Source organism: Hyalella azteca, unplaced genomic scaffold, assembly GCF_000764305.2.
Source record: "Hyalella azteca isolate HAZT.00-mixed unplaced genomic scaffold, Hazt_2.0.2 contig8698, whole genome shotgun sequence".
Lineage (NCBI taxonomy): Eukaryota > Metazoa > Arthropoda > Malacostraca > Amphipoda > Hyalellidae > Hyalella > Hyalella azteca.
In genome coordinates this window covers 9,007-34,352 of record NW_025938784.1, presented here as the reverse complement: position 1 = coordinate 34,352, position 25,346 = coordinate 9,007, and the positions used below count along the sequence as shown (strand labels likewise).

Here is a 25,346-nt window from a genome sequence, read left to right as displayed (position 1 = left end):
GAATTAGAAACAACCAACACCAGGGGCCACGGCTATAAACTAAAAAAAACTGCGTTGTAATACATCCATGCGACAACATTTCTTCTCGCTTCGAGTCGCCGACATGTGGAACAACCTCCCTGATAGCATCGTTGACGCTCTGCGTATGAACGCCTTCAAAAACAGACTAGACGAAGCTATGCAGGAGCATATGTTTAGTCTTGAAATGCCTAGCAAATTACGGATCAGGAAATAAGTCCAGCAGCTATCTCAATCAATCGTCAGTTATGGAAAGATCGGGTTCCAAAGGCCGGATCCCTTGTGAATCAAGTCACGAAAAATTAAAAATCGGCAGGAGGCCATGGGCCCATTTCTTCAATGCCGACACTTCTATTCTATTCTAAGAGTGACGATAAGTTGACCGTTTGTACGGGGCTGGCTTAATTAAGACTGATGGCTTCAGGGGGGTCTACCCTAAAAGTCGTAAATTTTGCGTTTTTCGGTTTTATTGTCATCTTGAAGCTGACATTCTGACCTATCCAACGGTACCAAAATCATCTCTGTACGTTGATTTATAACTTCACGACAGATCCCGCAAGGGTGGGGGGTGGTGGAGTTCTTTAACATTTAAGATACTGGGAAATTAGCTGCCGAGCACTTTAAATAGAGTGTCTGCTTGAGCTGCACTTGAGTTACCCGCCTGGCGTCGTATGGGATGGTGTGCATGCAGTTGTTCCCACCATCCTTGACTGGAATCAAGCTCCAGTAACGTTTATTTTGTATCCTTGCTACATTGAGTGCCTATTCCAATGTGCGCGGGACTTTGTCGGGCTCTACATAACAGTTAACTTATTGTCACTGCAAAACTATCTCCTCCTAGAGTTTGGCAGCTACATCAATGAGAGATATACCGTTCGAATTGTAAAGACCATACCTATCGTAAAACGAAGCCTCTTTTTTTTAAATTTGTGCACAGTTTGCATTGAAAATGAGGGATGGGGGGAGGGAATCAGAAGAAAATTTGAAGAAAACGGGGAAATGCGTGTAAAAAAACTAAGGCAAAAATCAAAAATCGGGCTGTGTTACTCGATTGGTATAGTCTTTACAAATCGAATGGTATTCTTTCGATGTTGTAGCTTGAAAACTGTAGGAGGAGATAGATTTTTAAAGTACACCCTTTTTACCGTTTTCTATGAACTTCACGTTTTCTATGAATTTTTCCGAAAAAAATCATGCGAAGAAAATGTGCTTGTTTTTCGGTTTTACAAATATGAGTGAAGTTTCAGAAAGATCCGTTAGTAAATGTGGAAGTTTTTTGGAGGGTAGACCCCCCCCCCTTAAGTTGGACGCACACTACTGACTTCTAGTCAAGCACACCACTGAGCATGGAGATCGCAATTTGCAAACTGCATGTTTCATATCATTTTAGCGGAACTGCTATATAAATAGATAATTGTACAAACATCCACATAAAATGTGAATTTATCCTAATTGCAGATGATATTCGAATTTATCGTAGCAGAGTTGTCGAATCCTGGTTTTATATAGCATAAGCGATGGTTGATGTCATGGTTTGATATGCTTCTAGTTGGGTGAATTACCTTATCTATATTCTTCGTGCTCAGTAATAGTTTATGTAATTTGAGTTTGATGTACTCTAAAATAAGATTTCTACTTCTTCATATTCAAGGCCAATAAAAGATTCGATATTGTCGTTGAATACATATAATTACCGTCATGGAACAGTAAAGGTGAGCCTGAAGGAACTTCAAGGTCGACATTCTCCTTAAAATCTTCAAGCTCTGAAGTTTTTGGCTAACATTAACAAGGTATTTAATATAAATTGACTAACCTTAAAATCTTAACAGATGGAAGCGTAAAATCTAACAATTGCCGTTATCATTCATATTTCAAATTTTTGGAAAAGTTTAAGGAAGTATTGTATCTATGCACCAATCATGAGTGCAGTGCCGAGATAAAGGTTGAATAGGAATTATATATACTGTAATGCAGTCATTAATTTCCTAGTCAGAAACAGTAAGTGCACGTCAAGTCGCAGGTTTCTTGAGTATCTATCCTCAGTTACTCAGTTCACCGTTTTAACCGCCGATTGAAGTGGGCGAAGACTTGATAGATTTTATTTTAAATTAAGGTTACAGATAATGATTGGTCTTAGGGCTGTTCAACAACCTGCCTCAAAATTTCAAAAATCAAATCTGCGATTTTGAGAGCGAGTGCTTCATCCATAAGTTGCGTATTATAATGCAAGTTATGCAGGAGTTGTCCGTTGAAAGTGTGAATGGAGCTTACCCATTCATGCCCAATTTCTTGCACCGCAGCCATCCAGTCATAGTAAATTAAATCGACATTCTGCCCAAAGTTACTTAAAATCTTTGTAACGTCTCTCACGTTTGAGGTTGCGTACGGGGCAACTCTCGGAAGAGGAGAGTCGATGCCCTGAGAGTCAATGAACACAAATGGGTTTTTTCCCGTCAGCTTATAAATCACTTCGAGCTCCATGCTGTTCATTCGTCTCTGTTGGTCTTTAAATTTGGCGTGGTACTGCTTAGCATGGCTCCAGAAGTTTGCGACAATATCCTTGGATACATCAGTGGTGACATCCATTGTACCAAAGCCAGTTCCGTACGCGTTTTCAACATCGTTAAAGTAGCATCGCTGGTCAATACAGTGAAGTCCTCCAATGGTGTATTCGTCCTGCAGAAAGTTAGCGTCCAGCAGAGCTTGGACGATGCTGGCCTCGATCACCGAGCTGAATCCTGTGTGAAATGTAATGCCTTCTTTCTTGCAACGGCTAATAAAGTTGGTCGTACTTTTACTGTCAAGAATGCGAGGAATGCATACCATTTTTGGTGGCCTTTTCGAAGGCTGCGGATACGCTTTGCTTAGCAAGGCCTCGGGAAATGACCTCATCAGAGACTCTACCCGGGATTTGAACAGATCGGGGTCAGCCTTGAATGCATTCTCCAATTCTTGCGAAATTAGTTCTTGCTTCTTTATGTCGAGCATTTGAGCATACTGCTGGCTATCGTCAATAGGGTTCCCGGCAATAACATCGTTCAAAAGCATCATTATGTGTCGGATGATTCGCACGTTAGTGCAGCCGTCGGTTATGCTGTGGTGGAAGCTCATCACAATGTGACTGACGTGAGGCAGTGTTTTGAGTTTTGTATCCGCGTTTTCCATGGTCGTTCGCTTGATATAGTCATCATGTTTAGGTGAGAGCGGGAGGAAACGCACGGCCCACGCCGGACCAACGTTCATGTTGTACCGGTAGGTCGCCATGTTGTGGTACACAGCATTGACATCTGCATCACTGAACGTCTGGAAAAAGACCGTCCAGGAAAGTATCGTTCGTATGAAAATTGAGTGAAACGATTGCGGCACCAAATACTCATAAAGTGTTCATTATTCGTTAGTTTTGTTTTGAGAACAGGTCATATAATTCCATTTTAAATAGCTTCAGTAAATAATATGCTGTAGTGAACCAACCTGGAAATCAAGTTCCTCGTGTTGCAACTCCCTCATCCAGAGCTGACCGTCTCTCATTTGGGGCAACATCCTCAAGTTGATGGTCTTCCTGTGCATGAAGCCAATAGTAAGGTTTCGTTTTGACAGAGGCATTAGGCAGGGCTAAAAACTATTTGTATCGCTAGTCGTTACAAATCACTGCAACTAGTTTTCGCTAAAAAGGCATTCTAAAAACGGCATAAATTACTTTCTTTAAGAGTTCGGATATCGTGATTTGACCTCTTTATGTGAGCTTAATGGCCTTTTTCATGCATAATTTTTCTAGCGACTAGAAGAAGTGCTTTCATCAGGAAAGAGTGACGGTGAATAAATACATAATTATAATTACATTATTCAAATTAATTATTAAGTTTGCACTTATTTTACTTTATCTGTGTCATAAGAAATAAACTGATAAATTTGTTTGGGTACTGTAGTTTTATATCATCTGTAAATCTTTGTTCGTAAGTACATGCGGATAAATACAATGAAATAAATATAGTAAATTTTTATAAATCTCATCCTTATTTATGTTGCAATTGTAAAATTAGAAAACGGAAACTGTAGGTTGTTGGGAGGATAACCGGAGAGTCAGTTGGAAGAGACACGTGGCGCCGAATACAGATATTACTATAGCATCCTGATGCGCTAGCCTTTTACGTGTCCAGTGTTCGAACTATTTAATCAATAAGCTATAGTCCTAAATGAACTTCCGTTGTATCGATTTGTGATTAATTGTATTAACCTACTTCGTGAATAAAGTTATTGAATTTAAACGTCTACAAGTGCCCTTTCTAAATTCGTGGTTATAGAATCAACAGTTAAACAACGCAATCGGCTAAAGAAAGATCACTATAGGCCTATATGCGGTGCCTCAGCTGATGCGGCAGCTGACAGGCCCGACAATGTAAGTGAATCCTACCTACGGTATGTCTTTTCACTAATAATTAGAGACCTTATACTGATTGCCTGCCAGATTATACCTTGTGGTTAAAAAACTACACCGATTGTAGTTATTTACTTTTTTGGCGTATGACATAAGCAGCTTGTCTCAGTGAAATTTTTTTAAAGCGCTCGTTCACGTAAAAAATATGAAAAAGAGACACATTAAACTCAGCCTAAATTTATATAAATCTTACAAATAATGCCGGCAGAGCAAAGTAAATGTTTCGGAATGAACATGCCAGGAATATTGATGAAACCTTGCATTCAGTTATGAGCAGGTCTCTTATACACATCTAGATGTGTATAAGAGACAGCTTCAGGTTGATTTATTTCTTGTAATAAATGAATTCAAATTATAGCCTATAATTTCAGCCTATATTTCAGCCTTTAGTGCAGTTTTGTCGTTGTTTCTTAGCTCAGAATTTCTTGGATTGCATTGACACAGGATGTTTTTTTAACAATGGATACTAGGAGTTGGAGATCATAAACAGCGCGCTAGNAACAATAAATATTTAGAGATTTCCAATAATTTTGGCCATTGTAGCGGCTAATGTAGCGCGCTACATTTTACTGTAGCGGTAGCGGTAGCGCCCGTTACAATCTAGTGGGTGTAGCGGTAGCGGTAGCGCCCGCTACATTTAGAGCATGTAGCGGTAGCGGTAGCGCCGCTACATTTCCAAGTAGCGCTGCCCAGCTCTGTCTGTAGGATTGATAAGAATGGTGGTAATATTCTGCAATATCTATCAGATGACGGTAGCATTTCTAAAATCATGTATGAGGAGGTACCAGAGTTAGCTGCAGCGAATGTAGAACTGGATCTCAAGAAAGTTAACTATGTGCCTATTGCGGTAAATATTATTTCTCGTGTTGCAAATAATTCAGAGGAAACTTTTTTCTATGATGGAAAACCAACGAATACGAAATTATTGAGCTATAGTGGTATTATTGAAAGCAGTGACATTCAAGGTAGCAAAGTAGCTGTACCATGCACGAATGGTAGAGCTATAGGCAAGCAGCGAATTAGGAAGGGTGAAAGTCCAGGTTATATTAGCACACTAGTAGATGTAACTACGTCAGATGATAGTGCAGCAGATCAGTGGTCGGAAGCCGATATTAGAGGTAAAATTAAGTTAGAAAAAAACAACCTCGCTGTAGAGCAGAAGTCAGCGGTGTATGCTATGTTAGTTAGGACGCAGGAGATAATGAACAAGGGTGAATTCGACATCGGGAAAGCTCATGTAATTCCCCATAGAATAAAGTTGACGAACAACACTCCTGTATGGCAAAAACCATGTAAAATTTCAGATCCGATTAACAAGGAAATAGACAGACAATGTAATGAATTATTAGCTCTTGATATCATAGAATATAGCAATTCACCATGGAGTAGTCCAGTAGTTCCGGTATTGAAAAGGCATCTAGTGAAGGTGGGGAAAAAGAAGTTAGAATGCGTATGGATTATAGGAAACTAAAGCAGCAAACTGTTACGGAGAAATTTCCAATGCCAGACCTATCGGAAAATATTTACAGTGCTCATAACGCCAAATATTTCACCAAACTTGATTTGATCAAAGGCTATTATCAAGTCCCTTTAGACCCAGACAGTAAAGAATACACAGCGTTCAGTACGCCACATCAGCATTTTCAATTCAAAACTCTTTCTTTTTGGCTCAAAAATAGTGGAATTGCATTTCAGAAAAATATGCAGAAAATTCTTTCGGAAGTTTGTTTTAATAATGTGCTTGTTTACATAGACGATATACTGATTTTAGGTCATTCATTCAAAGAACATTTAGAATTAGTTGAAAAGGTCATAAATACGTTGATTAGATACGGGATTAAGGTAAAGATTTCTAAGCACGAATTTTTCCGTAGTAAGGTAGCATTCTCAGGGCATATAATGGGTGAAGAAGGAATTAGCAAATCACCAGAATTTAATGATAAAATTAGGAATTTTCCAAAACCATCCAATGTAACAGAGTTAGGCAGTTCTTAGGTTTAGTAAATTTTGGTAGGAAATTTTTTAAAGACTGTTTAGTAATTGCGAAACCTTTAAGAGGCCCGTGGAGCGGCCGCCAGGCGCGTTAATCCCTATGAGGGTTCTTAACAATGAAGGCAACCAATAACTCTCCTCCTAAATAAGATACAAGTCTGAAATTTGGAACGATGATTTGGCTAATTATTTTCAACTAACGGACAGCAAGATATATTATGTAAACTATGTATTACCACTTTTATCACGAACGAAAATTTTAAACCATATGAGCATCGTAAAATGAGCGACTTTTTCTAGCCCGACAACATTTTTTAACATTTTCGCGACACAAGTTAATTTAACTATTTATTCTTCATTGACCTCTACACAAAGCATTTCTGAATGATTCTTTTAGCATTAGATATTAGTCGACATTATTAGAGGTAAGTGAAAATTCCGTAGATTTGAGCAATACCTGACCCATTGTCGTACACTTGTACTGGGTGTAGGCGCAGCCTACGCCATGGCAATAAATCTTCCGTCGTTCAAGGTAAACATTCCTTCTTCCCTCCCTCTTCACTTGGCAGTTCATTTCGATCAGCTTTCAAAGCCCTTGTCTGAAGCTGCGGAGTCTTTTATAAGGTCTAAACTAACAATGCATGTTTCCATGCATCGTCAATAATATGAAAATGTTGTTAAGGTGATCGTAAATGAGCATCATGCGTTAGGATGTTTACGAAGAGTTAATCGAAAGAACGTTTTAAAATATGAAGAGAATGAATGCATACAGCACAATTTAATATAAAATTTCCCATTTGCTACCATACGAACGATTATTTTAATGCAAATTATTGAATCAAATGAGCTATAATATAGCATAATGAATTCCAAACCTATATGGTACTATGCAATCATGGGAGCATTCATGTCGATCTTGAAATTTTAAATGTCAGAAATTCATTACAAACGGTTAAGAAATGTATTTAAATTCGTATTATTCTACTTCTGTAAAAAAAAATTTATGGTTAAAAGGAGCCCTCAACAATACTTTGCCAATCGCTTAATAATTCATAATAATAATGTCAGAGTCGGCACACTGAATTAGAGTCATACTGAATTACTGATTCAAATAATTATTACTGTGATTGTAAATAGGATAATTCATATAATAATGAAAGAGGAAAATCGAGATGCATAATTTTAAAGCTATGATGCGTGTTCCCTTGAACAGAGTTCCGAAATAATAAAGGCTTTATAGACAGAGCGGTTTTCTTTCCACTTTGATTTTTGTTGTAATGGAGTCTTCCTTCCAAATAAAAGTTAGGTTGCGCTAAAATTTTTGTACAGATTACGAAGAGATAATCGTAATTATGTTTTAAAGTGTGAAGAGAATGAATGCATAAACATCACAATGTAATATTTAATTGTCATTTACTACAACTTGAACGATCGTGTTATTTCAAATAATTGAATTCATCTAAATTTTGTATTCCTGACAGTCGTTTCACCATCGCTTGGTTGTCGTACAGTACTTTAAAAAGGCCACGGGATGCCAATTAGTCACTTGGCGTTTCAAGAATGACCTCCTTCTTCCCGCACAGTTTGGCGGCAAAGAATTCGGGGGGAGGGGCGGGAAAAGCGATTTATTGATGAACGAATTAATTATTAAAGTAATTGTGCTGGATATTATACATATGTGTGTGACACAATATTTACGGCATGCAGGTCTTTTATTGGCATGTGTCTACAGGGAATATATACGCATATACACAGATATTATGGGGATGCTGGTGGAAGGGTTTGTGTGTGCGTGTGAACACATCGTACAAGCTCAGTGTGCGTACTTCGTGTCCCCACTAGCTCCCCAAACGTCAACCACAGCTGCCCACGAACTCCCCAATTTCTCCCCACGTCTGCGGCATTAGGGTGAGGGCTACAAGCTGGAGAAGATAGGAAGTCGTGAACAATATTCAGCCTTGCATAAATCATTCATAACAAACTTTGCATAAATCAACTTCATAAATAAATCATCATCTTTGCATAAATCATTCATAACAAAGAATGAATGGTTGTAAAAATATATGGAGCGATCTAAATGGTGATGTTGTTTATGAATTCATTGGAACATGTTCAAATAAAGTTGAAAATTCCATTTTAAATTAGTTAGCACTGCTATGTTACATTCTCCATAAATGAATAGAGAATGAAAACTACCACGAAAATATGAATGAAAACATATCACGAAGAAATGAATGTTAAACAACTTTGCACAGTTTTTTTTGCCTTCCCAGCGAGGGCATGCGTGAGTGCGTGTGTACATTTAAATGCGTTAGAGGGGGTACTTGCATAAATCTCCCCCCAACCGCTGCCTCCTCCCTAAGTCCCCCCGCTTCCCCATCGTTGAGTTCCTCTCAAGTCTAAAGCAACCCTCCTCGCCGCATGGCGCGATTATGACGAGATGCAAAGATTGAAAGCTGGCTTTCTACTGAATAAGCGTGAACTGCGTACTCATTTTTACAGGAATTTGAAAGCCGACAGTATTCACAACAAATTGCTTTGTGTGTCATAAAATTAAATAATGAAAGCAATCAAAGCTTTAATTTAAATAATAATTTCCATGACACATTTTTGCACATTACTGTTGATGCTTCGTGACTTATATGCATTTCTACTGACATGAAATTATAGTATTTATGCTCGAGCGATCTTCACACGTACTTTTATAAAACAGCCTAAATTAACTTGGTTGTGCTATCACGACACAGCATTGCCGTATATTATGAACACCTATTGTCAATAAAGGTTATTAGTAAGAAAACAACCAATTTGATAATAGAGTAAAATTTCGTAGAAAAATTAGTAGTACAGGGTGCGCCACAGAAACTTACTTATTTGAAAAAATTCCTGTGCGGTTAGTTGGTCGCGTAGAGGGGCGAGAGGGGGTGCATCTGAAGGGGAAAGTTCCCAAGTTTGTTTCTCAAATAAATTTGCTGTAGTGCAAGAATTAACTGAACGCCATTTTGTTTCCCCTCAAAATGCATGTAAAATGCTGGTTGACAACCTGCCTGAAGACGCGGTCGTTTTTTTCAGTGGCGAGGCTCAATTCCACATTTCCGGCTGCGTTAACAAGCTAAACATGCGTTATTGGTGTGGTGTAAATCCACGTGAGTTTCACCAGAAGCCACTTAACTGTGAGCGAGTTACCCTCTGGTGTGCGACGTCGGTAATGGGAATAATTGGTCCTTATTTTTTTAAGAAAACGAACGCGCAGTTACCGTTAATGGAGCTCGTTACAGGAACATGATCGAGGAACTTTTTCTTCCAAGACTCGAAGAAATGAACTTTAGGAACGTGTGGTTTCAGCAAGATGGAGCCACAGCACACACAGCACGAGACTCGATGAATTTGTCGCGATAACATTTCCCCGACCGCCTCATCTCTCTCAGAGGCGATCTCCAATGGCCGCCACGCTCTCCAGGTTTGACTCCATGCGACTTATTTTTATGGGGATATTTGAAATTTCTGGTTTATGTCGATCGACCACGGACCATAGCACACCTCAAGAACAACATTCGCGACGTCATTGCCAAAAAACCGATTGATATGCTGCATAGAGTGGAAACCATTATGAAAAAAGCGACTTCATTAGTTTATGCGCAATGGAGGCCGTCATTTATGAGATTTAATTTTCAAAACTGTATGAAAAAAAATTTGGGATACTGTTTTCTCGAATAAAAAAAAATTTAAAACAATAACTGAAGTACTTTTGTTTTCATTGACCTTTCAAAAAAGTAAGTTTCTGTGGCGCACCCTGTTATGTCGCTCGTATTAAAAAAAATGTGGAGGAGGGCAATGTGCAGTCAGACGTATGATGACGACGTTAGAAGGCAGAGCCTGACCAAGAAATTTTAACCGCGTGAGGCCGTGTGGTCTCGATGCGGCGTTCAGCGACCGCTCCACCCGACTCTTATTAACGGAATTGACAGGAGGACAAAAGCGTGCGAAACTTAACTGGAACCCCGAGATGGAATTAGCATATCTCCAGTTAAAGGAAAAGTTGTTAGAGGAAGTTACTTTATCGTTCCCAGATTACTCGGATGGAGCATCACTAATTATTCACCATTAGAACTATATGTAGACGCTTCATCAGTAGGTGCAGGAGGTTGCCTTATGCAACAGCAAGAAGGCGTGTACAAAGTTATAGGGTATTATTCAACCACATTTTCGAAAGCAGAGAGTCAATATTCAACGCTAGAACGAGAACTCTTAGCTATCCGATGGGGTATCAAGATTTTTTCTCCTTTCATTTGAGGAACGAAATTTATTCTATTCACCGTCCATAAACCTTTGTGTTACTTGCATAATATGGCCATAAGTAATCCAAGATTGATGCGAACATTCAACGAAATTTCAGATTACGACTTCGAAATTAAATATAGACCAGGTTGTGAGAATTTAGCTGCAGATGCCATGTCACGTTTAATTACAAATTTCAATGATAATACAGAGGGATGCGAGCCTCATGATGAATTGCCATGCCATCCGGCTTTAGGTATATCAAAAAGTAGATGGAGGGGGACATTCATTTTTTGTTTCCTTACTAACTTGTTTGAAGGATATGGATGTTGGTAATTTACCCGTGAATATACCGGAAAACGAACAGCTATTAAGAGAACTATTAGTAGATGCGTTGATACAGAATCCATCAAAGTACGGTGTTAAAGTCAATAAAGAAGTCTTGAAATCGCTTAAATTAATGAGGAAGAAAGGTCAACTTCCGAAAGAATTGATTCTTGTTGCGTGTGAACTGTTTAATGTAGAAATTTGGGTTCACCACGGCATGCGGTGGCCTGTTGTGTTTAAGAAACCAAAATCGTGTAATTCTAAAGACATTAGACTGCATTTATGCATTTCCGGTGTACATTATAATCCTGTGTTTAGCAGAATAGACGATGAAATCAATGCGTCAGTTATCAATAATAATTTTGTGAATTTTTGTAGTAATGTTGGTCAGTCCTTTGGAGACAATGTTGAAGAGGAAAATGTAGAAATTGTAAACCCTTTGAAAAACTTGTGTGCTCATGATGTAAATAGGAGGACTTATTGCATCCTTGACGTGGGAAATTTTCAAATCTGTGCATTAATCGATACAGGATCGCAAGTAAATGTAATTAGTGACGGTGTGGCGAAGAGACTTATCGAGAATGGTGTCGCAGAGGAGAAGGAAACTTCTGAAAATAACCATGTGATAGGGATTGATGGCTCAACTACAGAATTAAGTGAAGCTGTAGCATTTGAATGTAGCTTAAATGGATTTAAAATGAATGGTAAAGTACCATTTGCAGTTGTGAAGGATCAAGCGCTACCATGTTGCTGTTTGATATATAGGAGCTAATTTTCTGAGCATGAACGCAGTTGCAGTTAATTACAGTGATTTACATTTGGAATTTGAACGTAATCAGTCTGTAAGGAGACATAAATTCGTACTAAGTAGCGACGTAGAACAGTCCCTGTGTGTAAATTTTGCTAGTAATTTTTTTAGTGTTAGTGTGTTACCTGATACCGAGATCGACAGCAACGATGAATATGCATTAAATAGTGATATTTCTGATGTTGCCATGATGTTAGTTTAATTTATACTGTCTCATTCTAGTATTAAAGATATACAAAGTAATGATTTTGCATTAAGATGCTTGAAACAAAAAATGATAAATAATGTACATGTAAGCGAGTGGAAGAGAACGTGCATAAATCAATTTGAAAGACATAAATTTTCGTTAAAAATTGTTTCAGGGATAATAGTTAAATCTGTAAAAAATTTCACTGTGCCAGTTATGCCATTTATGTTAATGGTCGACATTGTTTGCAAGGTGCACACGCAGTTAGCGCATGTAGGTAGCAGGAAAGTACTGGGAGCCGTGGAACAACATTTCTGGCATCCCGCTATAGAATCGATTGTACGCGACGTGTGCGTGAGTTGCGTGCATTGTCAGCTTTACAAAACGTCGCCGCAGCGAGCAGAACCGCCAACGCTTAAAAATCGAAGCCTCACACCCATTCGATCTTGTCGCTCTGGACCTGTTGCAATTTTCTCGTTCACGTAGAGGTAACATAGCATTATTAGTTGCGATTGACCATTTCTCAGAGAAGTTTCTATAGTGCTTTGCCAATTAAGAATAAGACTGCGGAAACCGTAGCAGCCACACTATGCGACAGAGTTTTGCCGAGTATGTTAAGAATCCCAACTAGAATTTAACAGACAATGGCCCCGAGTTTAGAGCGAAAGAATTTAACGATACGCTGGAATCATTTAATATTACGCACATTTATTCGACGCGCTACAGGGCTTCATCGAACGGTTGCGCAGAGCGAAGTAATCAAACTGTAATTCAGATGCTGAAAGCCGTAGTTAATGATGATAAGTTAGACGGGGATAGCATAATTAGTCAAGTGCTACTCACGTATAATAATACGTTTCACACACAGATACGCGATAGCCCGGCGCAGTTTTTGCTAAGCAAGACGCATGCACTGAGAGGTACACTGCCAGTCAGCGCGCAAACTGTGAATACTTGGAAGGAAGGGCACAGAAATTTTAGTTCGTTTAGTATAGGGCAGAAAGTAGCACATAGAATAAATAGAGTAGGTAATCAGATTAAGTTCAAGCTAGAGTCGAAATTTGAGGGACCTTGTTGAGTAATTAGAGGCAATCGAACGGAGTTACATATGAAATAGAAGATGAAGTTGGAAAGATTCATAAGGCGCATCATGCGCAATTAACGGCTTGGAATGAGCAGCCAATATATTTGAGAAAGTATTTTGAAATGATGGGCGTATCTTATGTTTCGATAGATAGAGATGCAGAGGATGATAGGACAAATTTAGAGGACAGGGAGACACTGCAGACTAGCCTCATTCCTTATTTTGGAGACGGTAGTAGTTGTAGTTCTGATAGTAGTGATAGTTCTGACAGTGGCGATAGAAATTTTGAAAGTAGTGAAAGTTCTGACAGTGGCGATAATAACAGTTATGATAGTGGGGGTAGTAATACTAATAAATCTGGGAGAAGCGAGAGTAAGAATAGTGATAATAGAAGAATTCAGAAATCAGAACCTAGGCGCAGTAGGAAAACTACAAAGTATACAGATGATGTGGATGATGTAGCAAGATATCAGGTGATTGACGGTATCAGGAATTCGACGCCAATTAATGCTCACCAAACTTTTGTTGAGAGGTTTGAAGATTTAGAAATTTTTCTTACAGAGAACGAATCGGTCATCAATACACTGCAAACATTGGAGAAAATTTGTCTGAACGCCAAGCACAGTTAATAGATGAGTTAGTTGAAGCAGGTGCATCCGTTCACGTTGAAAGTATTGGAAATAAAGATCGTAGTGGTAGCGGTAGAGAGGTACGCATTAGCTGTGGTTCGAATACAGAATTGGGTAATGAAGCTGCTCAACACGGTAACATGTCAGTAAGTAGCAGTGCAGGTATCATGGGAAAAATAAGCACAGATAACTGAGATAAGTTAACTGAGAACGTACAGGACCGTGATGTAGCTCGGGCTGAGATAGTAAATGCAGTGACAGCCGAGCCTGACGATGACACGACGATGAACAACCAGGTTCGACCAGGAGCAACCGACACACCCGTTTCGCCGGCGTGTACAGCTTTGAGAGAGTTGAAGGATTTAGTGGGAGAATCAAGGAGATTTATAGCGGAGAGGAGGGGACGAAGTCTAGAAATACGGTTTGAGACATTGCGTAGAATGATTACAGGTAGTGCGACAGGGGTCTCGGATACTCTGTGGCGCAGTGAAGCATCCGACATATTCACTGAACTACCAGGTCTGAAGCCATCTACGCCAATTAGAGCCTTACGTTCAAGAGGTGCTGTTCCAGTGTTACCAAACGTCCAAAAGCAAACTTTAGAGTATCGTAAACGTCAGCAATCGAATTAATAAGCTAATATTTAACGTGTGAAATTATATATGACAATGCCTCTATTATACTTTCTGTATAGAGACCATCTTTAGTAACCGCTGTTGAATGAATTTGGCCGAAGAGTAGCAAACTTGAATAGAGCGGAAAAATGTATTATCTATATATTTGCAATAGTGTTCGACTTTTGAATGTCTAAATAAGGAAGCTCATAGAAAATACGCGTCTATGTAACGTAGACTGTAAGGTTGGCATACATGTAAAATATTAAACTGTTTGTCGTATGATCTGTATATATAATAATTTTAAATAATAGGTTAATAGTCAGATACATTGCGTAAAATGTAATGTCATATCATGTTCTGTGTTGAATGTTAAGTGTCGTATCCGACACTTGGAGGGGAGCAATGTTGGAAAAAGCATTTTCCACACGCTTCATTAAGCTTAAATATCTGGGGCCGTATTATCAAAACTTCGTAACTTTTTGTACTTCCGACAAAAAAGTTACGTGTTACGTAAGTACACCCTAATTTAGGCATTATCAAAACATTCGTACGTAAGACTTAGCTAAAAGCGTACTATCAAAACCATCTGGCCAACTGACCAATCAGAGGCTTTGGATTTGTTTACATTCTGTGAACTTCGATGGCGGGAATCGATGCCTTCGATGGTGTCGGCTATCGAATGCTGTCTGTCGGTATTGCTCCTTGTTGGCCCAGAAAAAGCAGTTCTAAAATAGTTGCGAACTCTTTTTAATAAATAGCGTGAGTTGAAGAAGAAATCTGTGTACGTAGCTAAAAATTAGGGTTGGCGGAGATATGAAGTACCGACTAGAAGGAATGAATGAATTGAATTTTTGAAAATGAATGAAAATTTTTTTGGAATTTTTTGAAAAAAAATGAATTGAATTTTTTTTCCAATAGCACTGTTTAGCACGATCACATATTTTGATCGTGCTAATGTTGCCCGATCAAGTAGTGGAGCCATCACAAGTAGAGTCATCATTCATATGCGTGTATAATCCGCGCTGTCGGATTAGTGACAAAATTCTATCACAAGTCAAGGTGTTGCTACTTGCTAGTAAATCAATAGTTTCCTATCGCTTCAGCAGACACTCTAAACTTGTGCGGAACTCTACTTACGACATCTCCGAGCAGGCGTACAGTTACGTTACGTATCTTCCCGCGCAAATGTTTTCCTAATACCACCTCCAGAGTTACGTCATCAAGTCAGCACTTACGCCACTCGTAAGTCGATTTTGCGTACTAACGAAGTTTTGATAATACGGCCCCTGGACTTGTTTTGTGTTGTAAAATTAGAAAACGGAAACTGTAGGTTGTTGGGAGGATAGCCGGAGAGTCAGTTGGAAGAGACTCGTGGCGCCGAATACAGAGATTACTATAGCATCCTGATGCGCTAGCCTTTTACGTGTCCCGTGTTCGAACTATTTAATCAATAAGCTATAGTCCTAAATGAACTTCCGTTGTATCGATTTGTGATTAATTGTATTAACCTACTTCGTGAATAAAGTTATTGAATTTAAACGTCTACAAGTGCCCTTTCTAAATTCGTGGTTATAGAATCAACAGTTAAACAACGCAATCGGCTAAAGAAAGATCACAATAGGCCTATATGCGGTGCCTCAGCTGATGCGGCAGCTGGCAGGATCGACAACCTGAGAGTTGAATGGTTCAGCTCGTCAAAGGACATACCTCAAGAAAATAAGTTATATAAATATAAGTCTTACTTGACCTCATCAGTGACGTTCTACCACACACCTGAGGAGATGGATGAAGGCTTGCTTCACATCACAGTCGTTTACTTCTCGAGATGTAACTATCCGAAGCACGTAGCTGATGCCGACGTTGTTATCGTCGTATAATTTACTTTGCACCTGCTCCAGGTATCCGGCTGGCCGCAGCCATCCTTCACTCTGAGACATATCAGCTGAAATCTGGTTGAAAAGAAAAGATTGTCAAATTAAAGCAAAATATTACAATAATAAGTGTGAGGACTACTTTGTATCTCGCTTGAATTTCTGAGCAGTCTTCCGTTGATGTTGGCAGTGAGAAGCTGCTTTCTTTCGATCATTTCTCTTATCATTGACAGCGTATGCCCTCCGGATAGTCCGTGACAGTTATGGGATTTGGGTCTAGAGCCTTAAGAGGGTAGGTAACTACATCAGGGCCTATACTTTCAAAAAAAGGTTAATACATCGTAAGTTCATCAGTCAATAAGTGACGGCTTTTCAAGCAAAATCCACCAATCATAGACAAGAAAATAGTGCGTAAGTACTTACGTTCACTTAGCGAGTTTTGAAAGTATGGCCCCTGGCCACCTAAAATCTCCCAGAAAGGCTCACCATGTCACCCATCGACTACAGTTTTGCCGGCTGAGAGCCTACACACGAGGAGAGTGTTTTCGGTACAGTGAAAACAGTCCGCCAGCGCTAGTGCGCTGCGAGTTAGGTGTGTGGATGGTAGAAGCAAGCGAGAGCTCCACAGTTGTGCGTACTACAGCGGGTAATTAAGAGACAAGCAAGAGAGAGAGCGATCCAGTTGTGCTCACGACGAAGGCCGACTATACAGTATACTCGGTCAGTGGGCACACTTGAGTCTAGACTCCTGCGTCTCGAAATAATTTTCTCGAAATGAACCGGGACAGACGTAACGAGACGAGAAAATTCCGGGAAAAAATAACGGGACAGAGGGTAAAAGTTGTCCCGGAATAAACGTATGAACCGAGACAAGACTTCTGTCCCGGACTTTAAAACTTGTGTCCCTGTAAATTATGAACCGGAACGAAACAGACAGATTTGACGAGACGAGACGAGATTTGTCTTAATTATTTAAGACAAAACAAGTTTTTCGATTACGATACGAAATATTTCGAAGACATGGGTTGAAGAATGACAAATTAGCCCTTTATTGCTAATAGGGTCATAGACAGTTACCAGTTAAATTGAGTTAATTGCAGATTTAGCGAAATTTGTCTGACTAACTGACATGGCAGTTAATTAATGTATGCATGGCTGAGTATTGAGTCAAAAATGTTACCTACTCTTAAGTCTTAACTAAGGCTTTGATGGCACTTGTGGGAACCGTACGAATATGAGTTGAGTTTATTACGCGTTCGGAACGAGTTCAGGCGCCATGGTGCGCATAGGGAGAAGGGACGCAGTGTCTAGATTAGTCGGCCAATTAGTAGACAGTGGAGTGGAGTCCTGGTAAGATATTCCTAATAATACTAAAGCTAGTATTAGATTATCTCTGCCTTTAGTAAAATTTTGTGCTACGCCTCCAGGAAATCTTCACAATTGCGCAGTTTCCTGAATTGTTATCAAACACTTCGGCTTGTTTAACGTTATTTAGAAAGGATACACATGGATATTTCGAGTTCTTTTTTGAAGATCAAACTATTATATTTTATCCAACTTAAATTTTGTTGTACTTTAAAATGTTGTTGATATTTCTTTCCAAACTTTTTGTTGAAGGAGATTGCTTAAGGCAAGATCGATGAATCTGATTCTGTGATTGAGCTGGAGGCAAATCAAAGTCTGTCCAGTCAGCCGATGTCACCAGCTACAGCTAATATGGCCTCCTCCAAACCATCATAGAACACAATTTAAAAAAACGTGTTTTTCCATTTTTATTTGCCTGTCAAGATTAAGTACCATATTAAACCACAACATGTATTCGTAGCGAAAATCATTTCAATTGCCGAGCTCCAATCCGAATAGTAAAAGGATACGTCTCATGTTATTATATAAATGCAGCGGTGGGCAGTTACGCGCTACATGTAGCGGCCGCTACATTTTCAGTAGCGGTAGCGGCGCTACATTTTCAGTAGCGGTAGCGGTAGCGGCGCTACATTTAAGCAATTGTAGCGGTAGCGCCCGCTACATTTAGAGCATGTAGCGGTAGCGGCGCTACATTTAAGCAATTGTAGCGGTAGCGCCCGCTACATTTAGAGCATGTAGCGGTAGCGGCCGCTACATTTCAAAGTAGCGCTTCCCAGCTCTGTATAACTGTATGATGGTAAGCCAAAGTTTACACCACATCAATAATTGATTCGTTTCGTTATGTCTCGTTAAAATGGCAATAAATTCCGGGAAATTTTAAGGTACCTATTTTAACCGGGATGTCTCGTCTCGTCTCGGTATCGTCCCGGAATTCCTACGGAGGGCTGAAAATTGTCCCGGTTTTTATTGGGAACAGGGACTGAGCCTGTTGTCTCGTCTCGTCTCGGATAAAAAATAATACCAAACGCAGGAGTCTACCGGTGACTTGACTGGCTGAAGACAATTTGAGGTGCTCTGGGTGCAATTCAATAGCTATGTCGCCTCTGAAGACGTCAATCATCACAAATATTGGTTGCGCCGACTAGTAGAATCAACTAATCGCCCCGTGTATACCTTTACAGAAACTTGACTAAATTAGTCTTTTACTGGCAATTAAAGATATATCAAACTACAGAGACAGTAATTCATACTGTACAGAGAGACCAATAGTTTCTTCGTAACGACAGCGATACTGGGATGAAGTGCCTCACTGTTGCAGTCTGTAAGCCCAGCCCCAAAGGAGGGTATGGGGGAAAAGAGCACGAAAAGAGCACGGCAACAGGGAATTGGAGATAGAAGGGGTAGTTGTGAGGTGATTGGAGGTGCGAGCGGGTAGGTGTGGGGAGGGAATATTGTGAGGCTCTTTGTTCACATATCGTTCAGGGGTTGCTCTGCTCGACTGCATTGGTCAGCCGCTCTTTTTGGTTTGGATATACTGGTCTAAGGAATAAAACATTGAGGTACTGCGCACATAAGGATCGCCAAAGGTAACTCAGTATATAAGATGCCATGAAAAAAACTCAATACTTCTCAAGTTCTTTGTAGATCTCCACTGTCTTGCCCCGAGCAATGCATCGAATTGCGGGGATAGATCACATGTGATTATATTCTAACTAAATCTTACTACTATCTATGGCCTCTTGACTAATAATCATGACCGAATCCTAAATGGATCGACCAAACAAGTTACAGTAAACAAACCTTGGGCCGAGGTGTTTTAACAAAGGCTCGTTGTTGGATGAACTCACAAACAACTGCACGCAGTCGCGGCAAATACCCAACTGTTCGTGCTTGGCACAAGTGGGGGCCTGAGTGGGCACTTGAACATCTGCTGCTCGATCTGCTGCAGATCAGTGGCAGCTTCAATATAGGTATATTTACCCGTACGAATAGTAATGAAAGGATTGACAAACCTGGTCGATGGTAAAACTTAAAAAGCCATTTAATTTTAAGGTAACGAAGTGCGATTAATCTTGTTAGAATTTTCTAGTAATTCGGATAAAAATTTTCTCTCAACTGAACCAAAAGAAGGCTTTCTTCCAAGCGTGGTTATCTTAGTTGCCTCAAGGTCGCATTTCCGATAACAACGCTGAAAGAGAAGAAATATTGTGTAACGAAATTATTATAGACTTATATCAACAAATAATTGATGCAGAAGCAGTCTTTATGCAGAGAGTGTTTCCATTGTGATTTGTGAACAAAACACGAGTAAATGTTATTTAGGACAATTCATTACTTGTCTGATATTTTCTTTTTTTTTCTCACTCTCTATCTTAACTTATTTGTTTGATTGGAGGGTGCGATAGTGGCCACATGGTGGAATTTCTTTGCTCTAAGCTTTATACGACTATGCTCATAACCAGTTCGAATTGTGTCAAGCACTCGTCATGCACAATTTTACAGGACTATGACTTAGAGTTGTAGTAACGCTTCCTCTGTGCTCACAACATTTATAATGATGATTTATTAGGTCACGAACTGTTTTAAGTTCACATAATTAGGAGTTGTTATCTACTCGGCATCATAGATTGCTATTAAGCATAAAAAATTTCGGAGCGGACGTGTTACTGTTTTTAATGGAAATGAAGCGAAAAATAAGTATTATGATTACGACCTTCAAATCGAAATATGAATAAGAGGCGTAGGAGTTAATTATGTGTACATCGATTCGGTTCCTAATTCAAGGTTATGCCAGATTTAGGCCTACATGTGATTAGACAATCTTAAGCCTTATAGTAATATAGTAGTAATAGCGGTTTCAGCGTTTAGTAGGCCGTAGGCCTGTCGCCGATTCTTAACATCACAGAATATTCACAGCATTTTGCGGTCTCGAACTCGCAACTCACTGTTACAATTCTGCTGTGCTTAACCGCCCGGCCTCCTCGCCGATTCTGACCAGAAACTGGCGCACAGAGCTGGGATCGAACCCGCGCCTCTCTNCAGCCCTCGGTCGAACGGCCACTTGTAGGAGGACGATAAATTTTGGAACAGAACTATGCTATCTGAAACCTAACCTCAGATGCGGTGAACGTAAAATTACGTAATTTAACGATGCCCGGAAGTCAGATTCGATCCGCGGTCTGGTGGTGCACGGCTGCGCTCCCTTCCTTGGACAATGAATTTGGCCGTAAGACCGGCCACGATCGAGTCCGGCCGTAAATTTGTCCGAGCCGTCTTGAATTTTTAGTGCTGAACCAGTTAAAACTGTAAAAAATATATTGGTTCACTAAATGGGGTTATATTTGTGTAATACACATTTGTGTTTAACTTTTCTCTTTTAAAATTGCAGCATACTATATATCAAGATAGAGGTCTATGTTTTTATAATTGAAGTGGTAGATGTAGTAATAATTTCTCTGGCAGGCTGTTCTATTCCCAAATCTTACCCTTTCACGCCCAAGGGGGGCGTGAAACCTTGGCCCAGGCGTTTTAACCTGTATCTGTACTCACAACGTGGCCAGTCCTGATATTATAGTGCATCGTTGACCTCGCCTTGGCTTCTCATTGAGGCAAACCTGAAATCCGCTGAACTTCCTAACCGACACCTGGATAATCATGTCAGACACCAGAAAAACCCCGAATAGGCAATATGCGCCTTCCATTTAATATCTGGAAGAGCAGGTCGTCAGGTAGACTCTGCTCGGACAACCCTCTTGTACCTGGACAAGTCCATAAAAACAAGGAACCTCATGAAGTTAATGAAGTTAGTATCAATTGAATATTTCAAGACTTATACATTGATTGCAATGGCTTTGAACAAAAGGCTCGTGGGTGTTAGGAATACACGAAATTACTAGACAAAATTTAATTTCGGATAATGCATTTTTGCTGAAATACTGGAGTTTGTTTTAAATTCCTTAGATTTCTTATTGTTGCTAGCAGAAGTAATGTTTAAAATGATTATGAACTATGCTAGCTATATAATATTATTCATATTTTGCGCTCAAAAGACTAAATGAATCATATGGTCACTTTTAATGTTATAGGGTCTCGTAAGACCAAGTTGTTGTTGTGGTTCCCCGGTCTCTTTTTTATATTTTTTATATATCTGTATATTTTACATATACAGATATGTAAAACATAATTCTAAGACTTTTTTGTTCGTGTAAATTTCTCGAAAAATGAAAGAAAATGTGAAATTCTTAGAAAACGGCCAAAAAGGGGGAACTGTAGAAAACTATCTCCTAGGATTTTCAAGCTACAACATCGTGACGCATATCATTTGATGCGTAAGGACCATATCTATCGATTTGTCGTAGCTTTTTTCGAAATTCTAATTTTTGCAGGTGTGCGAGGCATTTTTTGTGAAATTTTCGAAAAATTTTCGATTTCCCCCTTTTTTCGAAATATTGTCGGAACTAAAATGAAATTGAAAAAAAAAACTACGACTAATCTCTAGATCTTTCATTTGCGAATCGAATGGTATATGTCTCATTGTTGTAGGTTCAAAACTGTAGGAGGAGATAGTTTTCCAGTGACAATAAGTGAGATTGTTCAGTAGAGCCCGACAAAGTCCTGGGCGCCTCGAAATCGGCATTCAAGGTTGCAAGGATTCAAGACCAGACGATACTGGAGCTAAATCTCTGTCACCAAGTTTCAAAGTGTTCCGTCCATAAATAAAAAAGTTTTTCTGGGACCAGACGCTTCCCTTAAAAATCGGCCTGAGAAATGCCGGTCATTCCTCCGTATATCCGTACAACTCGCGAACAAAGGTAAAATCTAAAAAATTGTCATGAGCTAAACATCACCGTTGGGAGGTTAGGTTTGTATATTCAAATTTTCATTCAAACCTGTCCCGTAGTTTAGAAGAAATGTCTTGCTCACTGCGAATTTCGGCACGTATTGCCATATACTGTAACTCATGAATGAAGGTGAAATTTCAAAAAATTTCGCGCTCTAAACATCGTCGTTAGGTCCTAATGAATACGTGCTTCACTTTTCATCGAGCCACGTTCATTAGTTTGGAAGATATTCCTTGTTCACTGAATTTGAAGGTTTGCCGCGAGACCGGCCTCAAGTCCGGCCGTAACTTTGTCCGAGACTTTTGCGATGCGCGAGACAACTGACAAGACGCTTCGGACAAATTTACGGCCGGACCCGCGGCCGGTCTCCAAATTCAATGACTAATGAAAATTAATTAGATTAATGATGAGAAAAATTATCACTTTCTTGGCTTCTTAAGAAATTCAGTGGCTCTTTTTGAGCCAAATAGCCGGCATGATTTTTTTAAGATGAATTGTATATTTCCCGGTATTTTCTGTTGACATTTCTGACAGGGACCAAAAATTTTAGAAATGTTTCAGTCATGTAATGGATATATTTCATCCCTACTACCAGTGTTCTTAACCCGAATATTTTATTTTTCACTAAGAGAATATTCTTGAAATGCATTATGCTGTTTAAATCACGAATGAAGCTGGAATGGAAAAAGTTCGTGAGCGAAGGCAATGTCGAAAAAAAATCTAGCTAAACATCACCGGTTGTTAGTTAGGAATGCATAGTAAATATATCGTTCAAATCTGTTCAGTAGTTCAGAAGAAATTCCTTGGTCATTGCGAATTTCGGCCCTTATCGCCACATAACTCACGAATGAACGCTAAATTTCAAAAATTTTCACGAGCTAAACATCACCGTTAGGTCCTAATGAGTACGTGTACCAAGTTTCATTCGAGCTACTTTCATTAGTTTGGGAGATATTCCTTGATCATTGAATTTGGAGACCGGCCGTTTGACCGACCGCGAGACCGGCCACAAGTCCGGCCTAAAATTTGTCCGAGACGTTAAGTGTCCAAGCTGTGATGAAAGCGATTGCATTTTTATATAGCTGAGGATGACTGCGAGCAAAGTGAGACAGTTATAACAATATTGCTGCCCATTTGGAAGAAAAACGATAGAGCTGAGGCCATCTCTTTTTCGTAGCCGTTCACAGTTCTTTTTTCAAACTTGTTTTAACAGTGAATGGGCTGTAGGGGTTGACGAGATGCATAATTTTCTCTCATGGCCATACATGAAAAATTTGATGCGTCCGCAATCGTCTCAATTTACACGCAGATTAGCCAGAGGACTATAATTTTTGCAATGAAAACGAAAAGAATATTCTGTCTCTGCAATCTTAGGCGTGCTGATAAAGCAAGTTCGTACAAATATATTTTTTTGTGCGTGTCTTTGTTACCTCAGCTGAATAAATTAGTTAAATAAATGCCAGGCGAAAACTGAATTATTCCTTGAAAGAAGACTGAGAAATTTATGTTAGATAAAATTTGAAAATCCTGAAACATATAGTCTACATTACTGTCATGAAAATATATCTGTCTCATCGCCAGCGTTTCCAAAGACTTAATTGTTCTTTTATTTTTGACTGGAGTAATATGAACGAATCAGATGGCCCATTTCATCTCTCTAAGCCTAAGGCAATATACATTTCTATTATTGAGGTCTTCAAGTCAGATGGATTCTTAATGCTCGTCTAACTTACAATCTTTGGGTAATGTATCGTGTGAACTTCCTCATGTTCTAGATAAACTTAATAATCCATCTACCCGAGCGCCCCTATACTTGTCCTTGTTTCGTGTAGACAGCAGTAAGCTAGAAAAATAATAAGAGCGTCCGCGTTGCGATCGCTTAAAAGTGAAGTGACTCTACTTGCCTCGGGTTTGGGCGCCCGTACAAAAATTATTAATTCAATAGAAGAGTAGTACATGAATGACTTGACGGTAACTAAACATTTTTTCACTGATTAACATATAATATCACTGATAACTGATATAAACTGATAATCAATTTATCGACGCGAGAGATACACGATGTGCTACAGTTAATCTCATTGTGCTACAGCGTCGGCAGATGGTCAACGAGCGTCGCTCAAGGACACAATTAGAGCCCGAGATATGCAGCTCCTCTTGTACGTACATTGTTCCCAGAACTTGACCTTCGCAGCCCATAGAGAAGCCATATAATAATGAGTGACCAACGCTTATGTATGTATACTACATTTTAATCTCAAAATCTTCGTCGTGGTTCTTGAATATATATTATATGTGTTGATTATCCCAGCTCGCGATGTTGAACACTCCGTTCAATATGTCCCCTGAATTCTACAACACAAACAAATAATCTATGTTTTTTAAAGGCAAATTATAATGTTAAAAGAGTGCCGTAAATACATACTATATACAATATCTAGAAGTGCATGAAAAATGCATTATTTTATTGCGTACCCAAACTCACGTTGATAAGATAGCATAAAATGATATTCGATATCTTTAACCCTTTCTTATGATAACGAAGCATTGCTGAGGAAGGTGTTTCTGGTGTATGCTAGATGGATTTCATAATTATACAATAACGATCAATCTATTGTCACGCTAAAACAACATATCTTTCATACTGTTACAACTGCCAATTATTCAATTATTCATATTCAACATAATCACACTGTTGCAACTATTATTTATTCAGGATAGAACAATTAATTCAAATTCATAGTGCCGTTTCTGTTGCTCAGTTTCGCGACCTGCATATAAAGTTATTTCTAAGTTCGGGAAATTCTTCTACGTTAGTCGTAGCTTAGGAATCGAAGGTATTGAAAGACTATGTCTCTCACATACAGCATCTACGGCAGCTTTCCGCGTAAAAT

The 25,346-nt window shown here is 39.3% G+C and overlaps 1 protein-coding gene across 1 annotated transcript; it reads right to left on the bottom strand.

Moving 5' to 3' along the window:
• Positions 1 to 1,688: 1,688 nt before the first annotated feature.
• LOC108671747 lies at positions 1,689 to 19,483 on the bottom strand. Its single transcript, XM_018159320.2, has 4 exons — positions 19,412 to 19,483; positions 16,149 to 16,324; positions 3,490 to 3,577; positions 1,689 to 3,321 (listed from the first exon to the last, which is right to left on the bottom strand). The coding sequence occupies exons 2-4, from the start codon at positions 16,310 to 16,312 to the stop codon at positions 2,152 to 2,154; spliced, it is 1,422 nt and encodes a 473-aa protein (XP_018014809.1). The 5' UTR covers positions 16,313 to 16,324; positions 19,412 to 19,483; the 3' UTR covers positions 1,689 to 2,151.
• Between the last annotated feature and the right edge of the window lie 5,863 nt (positions 19,484 to 25,346).

Excerpts from the sequence above, each read along its gene's own strand:
- LOC108671747 (XM_018159320.2), bottom strand. The coding sequence starts at position 16,312 with ATGTCTCAGAGTGAAGGATGGCTGCGGCCAGCCGGATACCTGGAGCAG. Across the intron at positions 3,578-16,148 it reads GCCTTCATCCATCTCCTCAG|GAAGACCATCAACTTGAGGA; the intron begins GTGTGTGGTAGA and ends CTTCATGCACAG. Across the intron at positions 3,322-3,489 it reads ACGAGGAACTTGATTTCCAG|ACGTTCAGTGATGCAGATGT; the intron begins GTTGGTTCACTA and ends GTCTTTTTCCAG.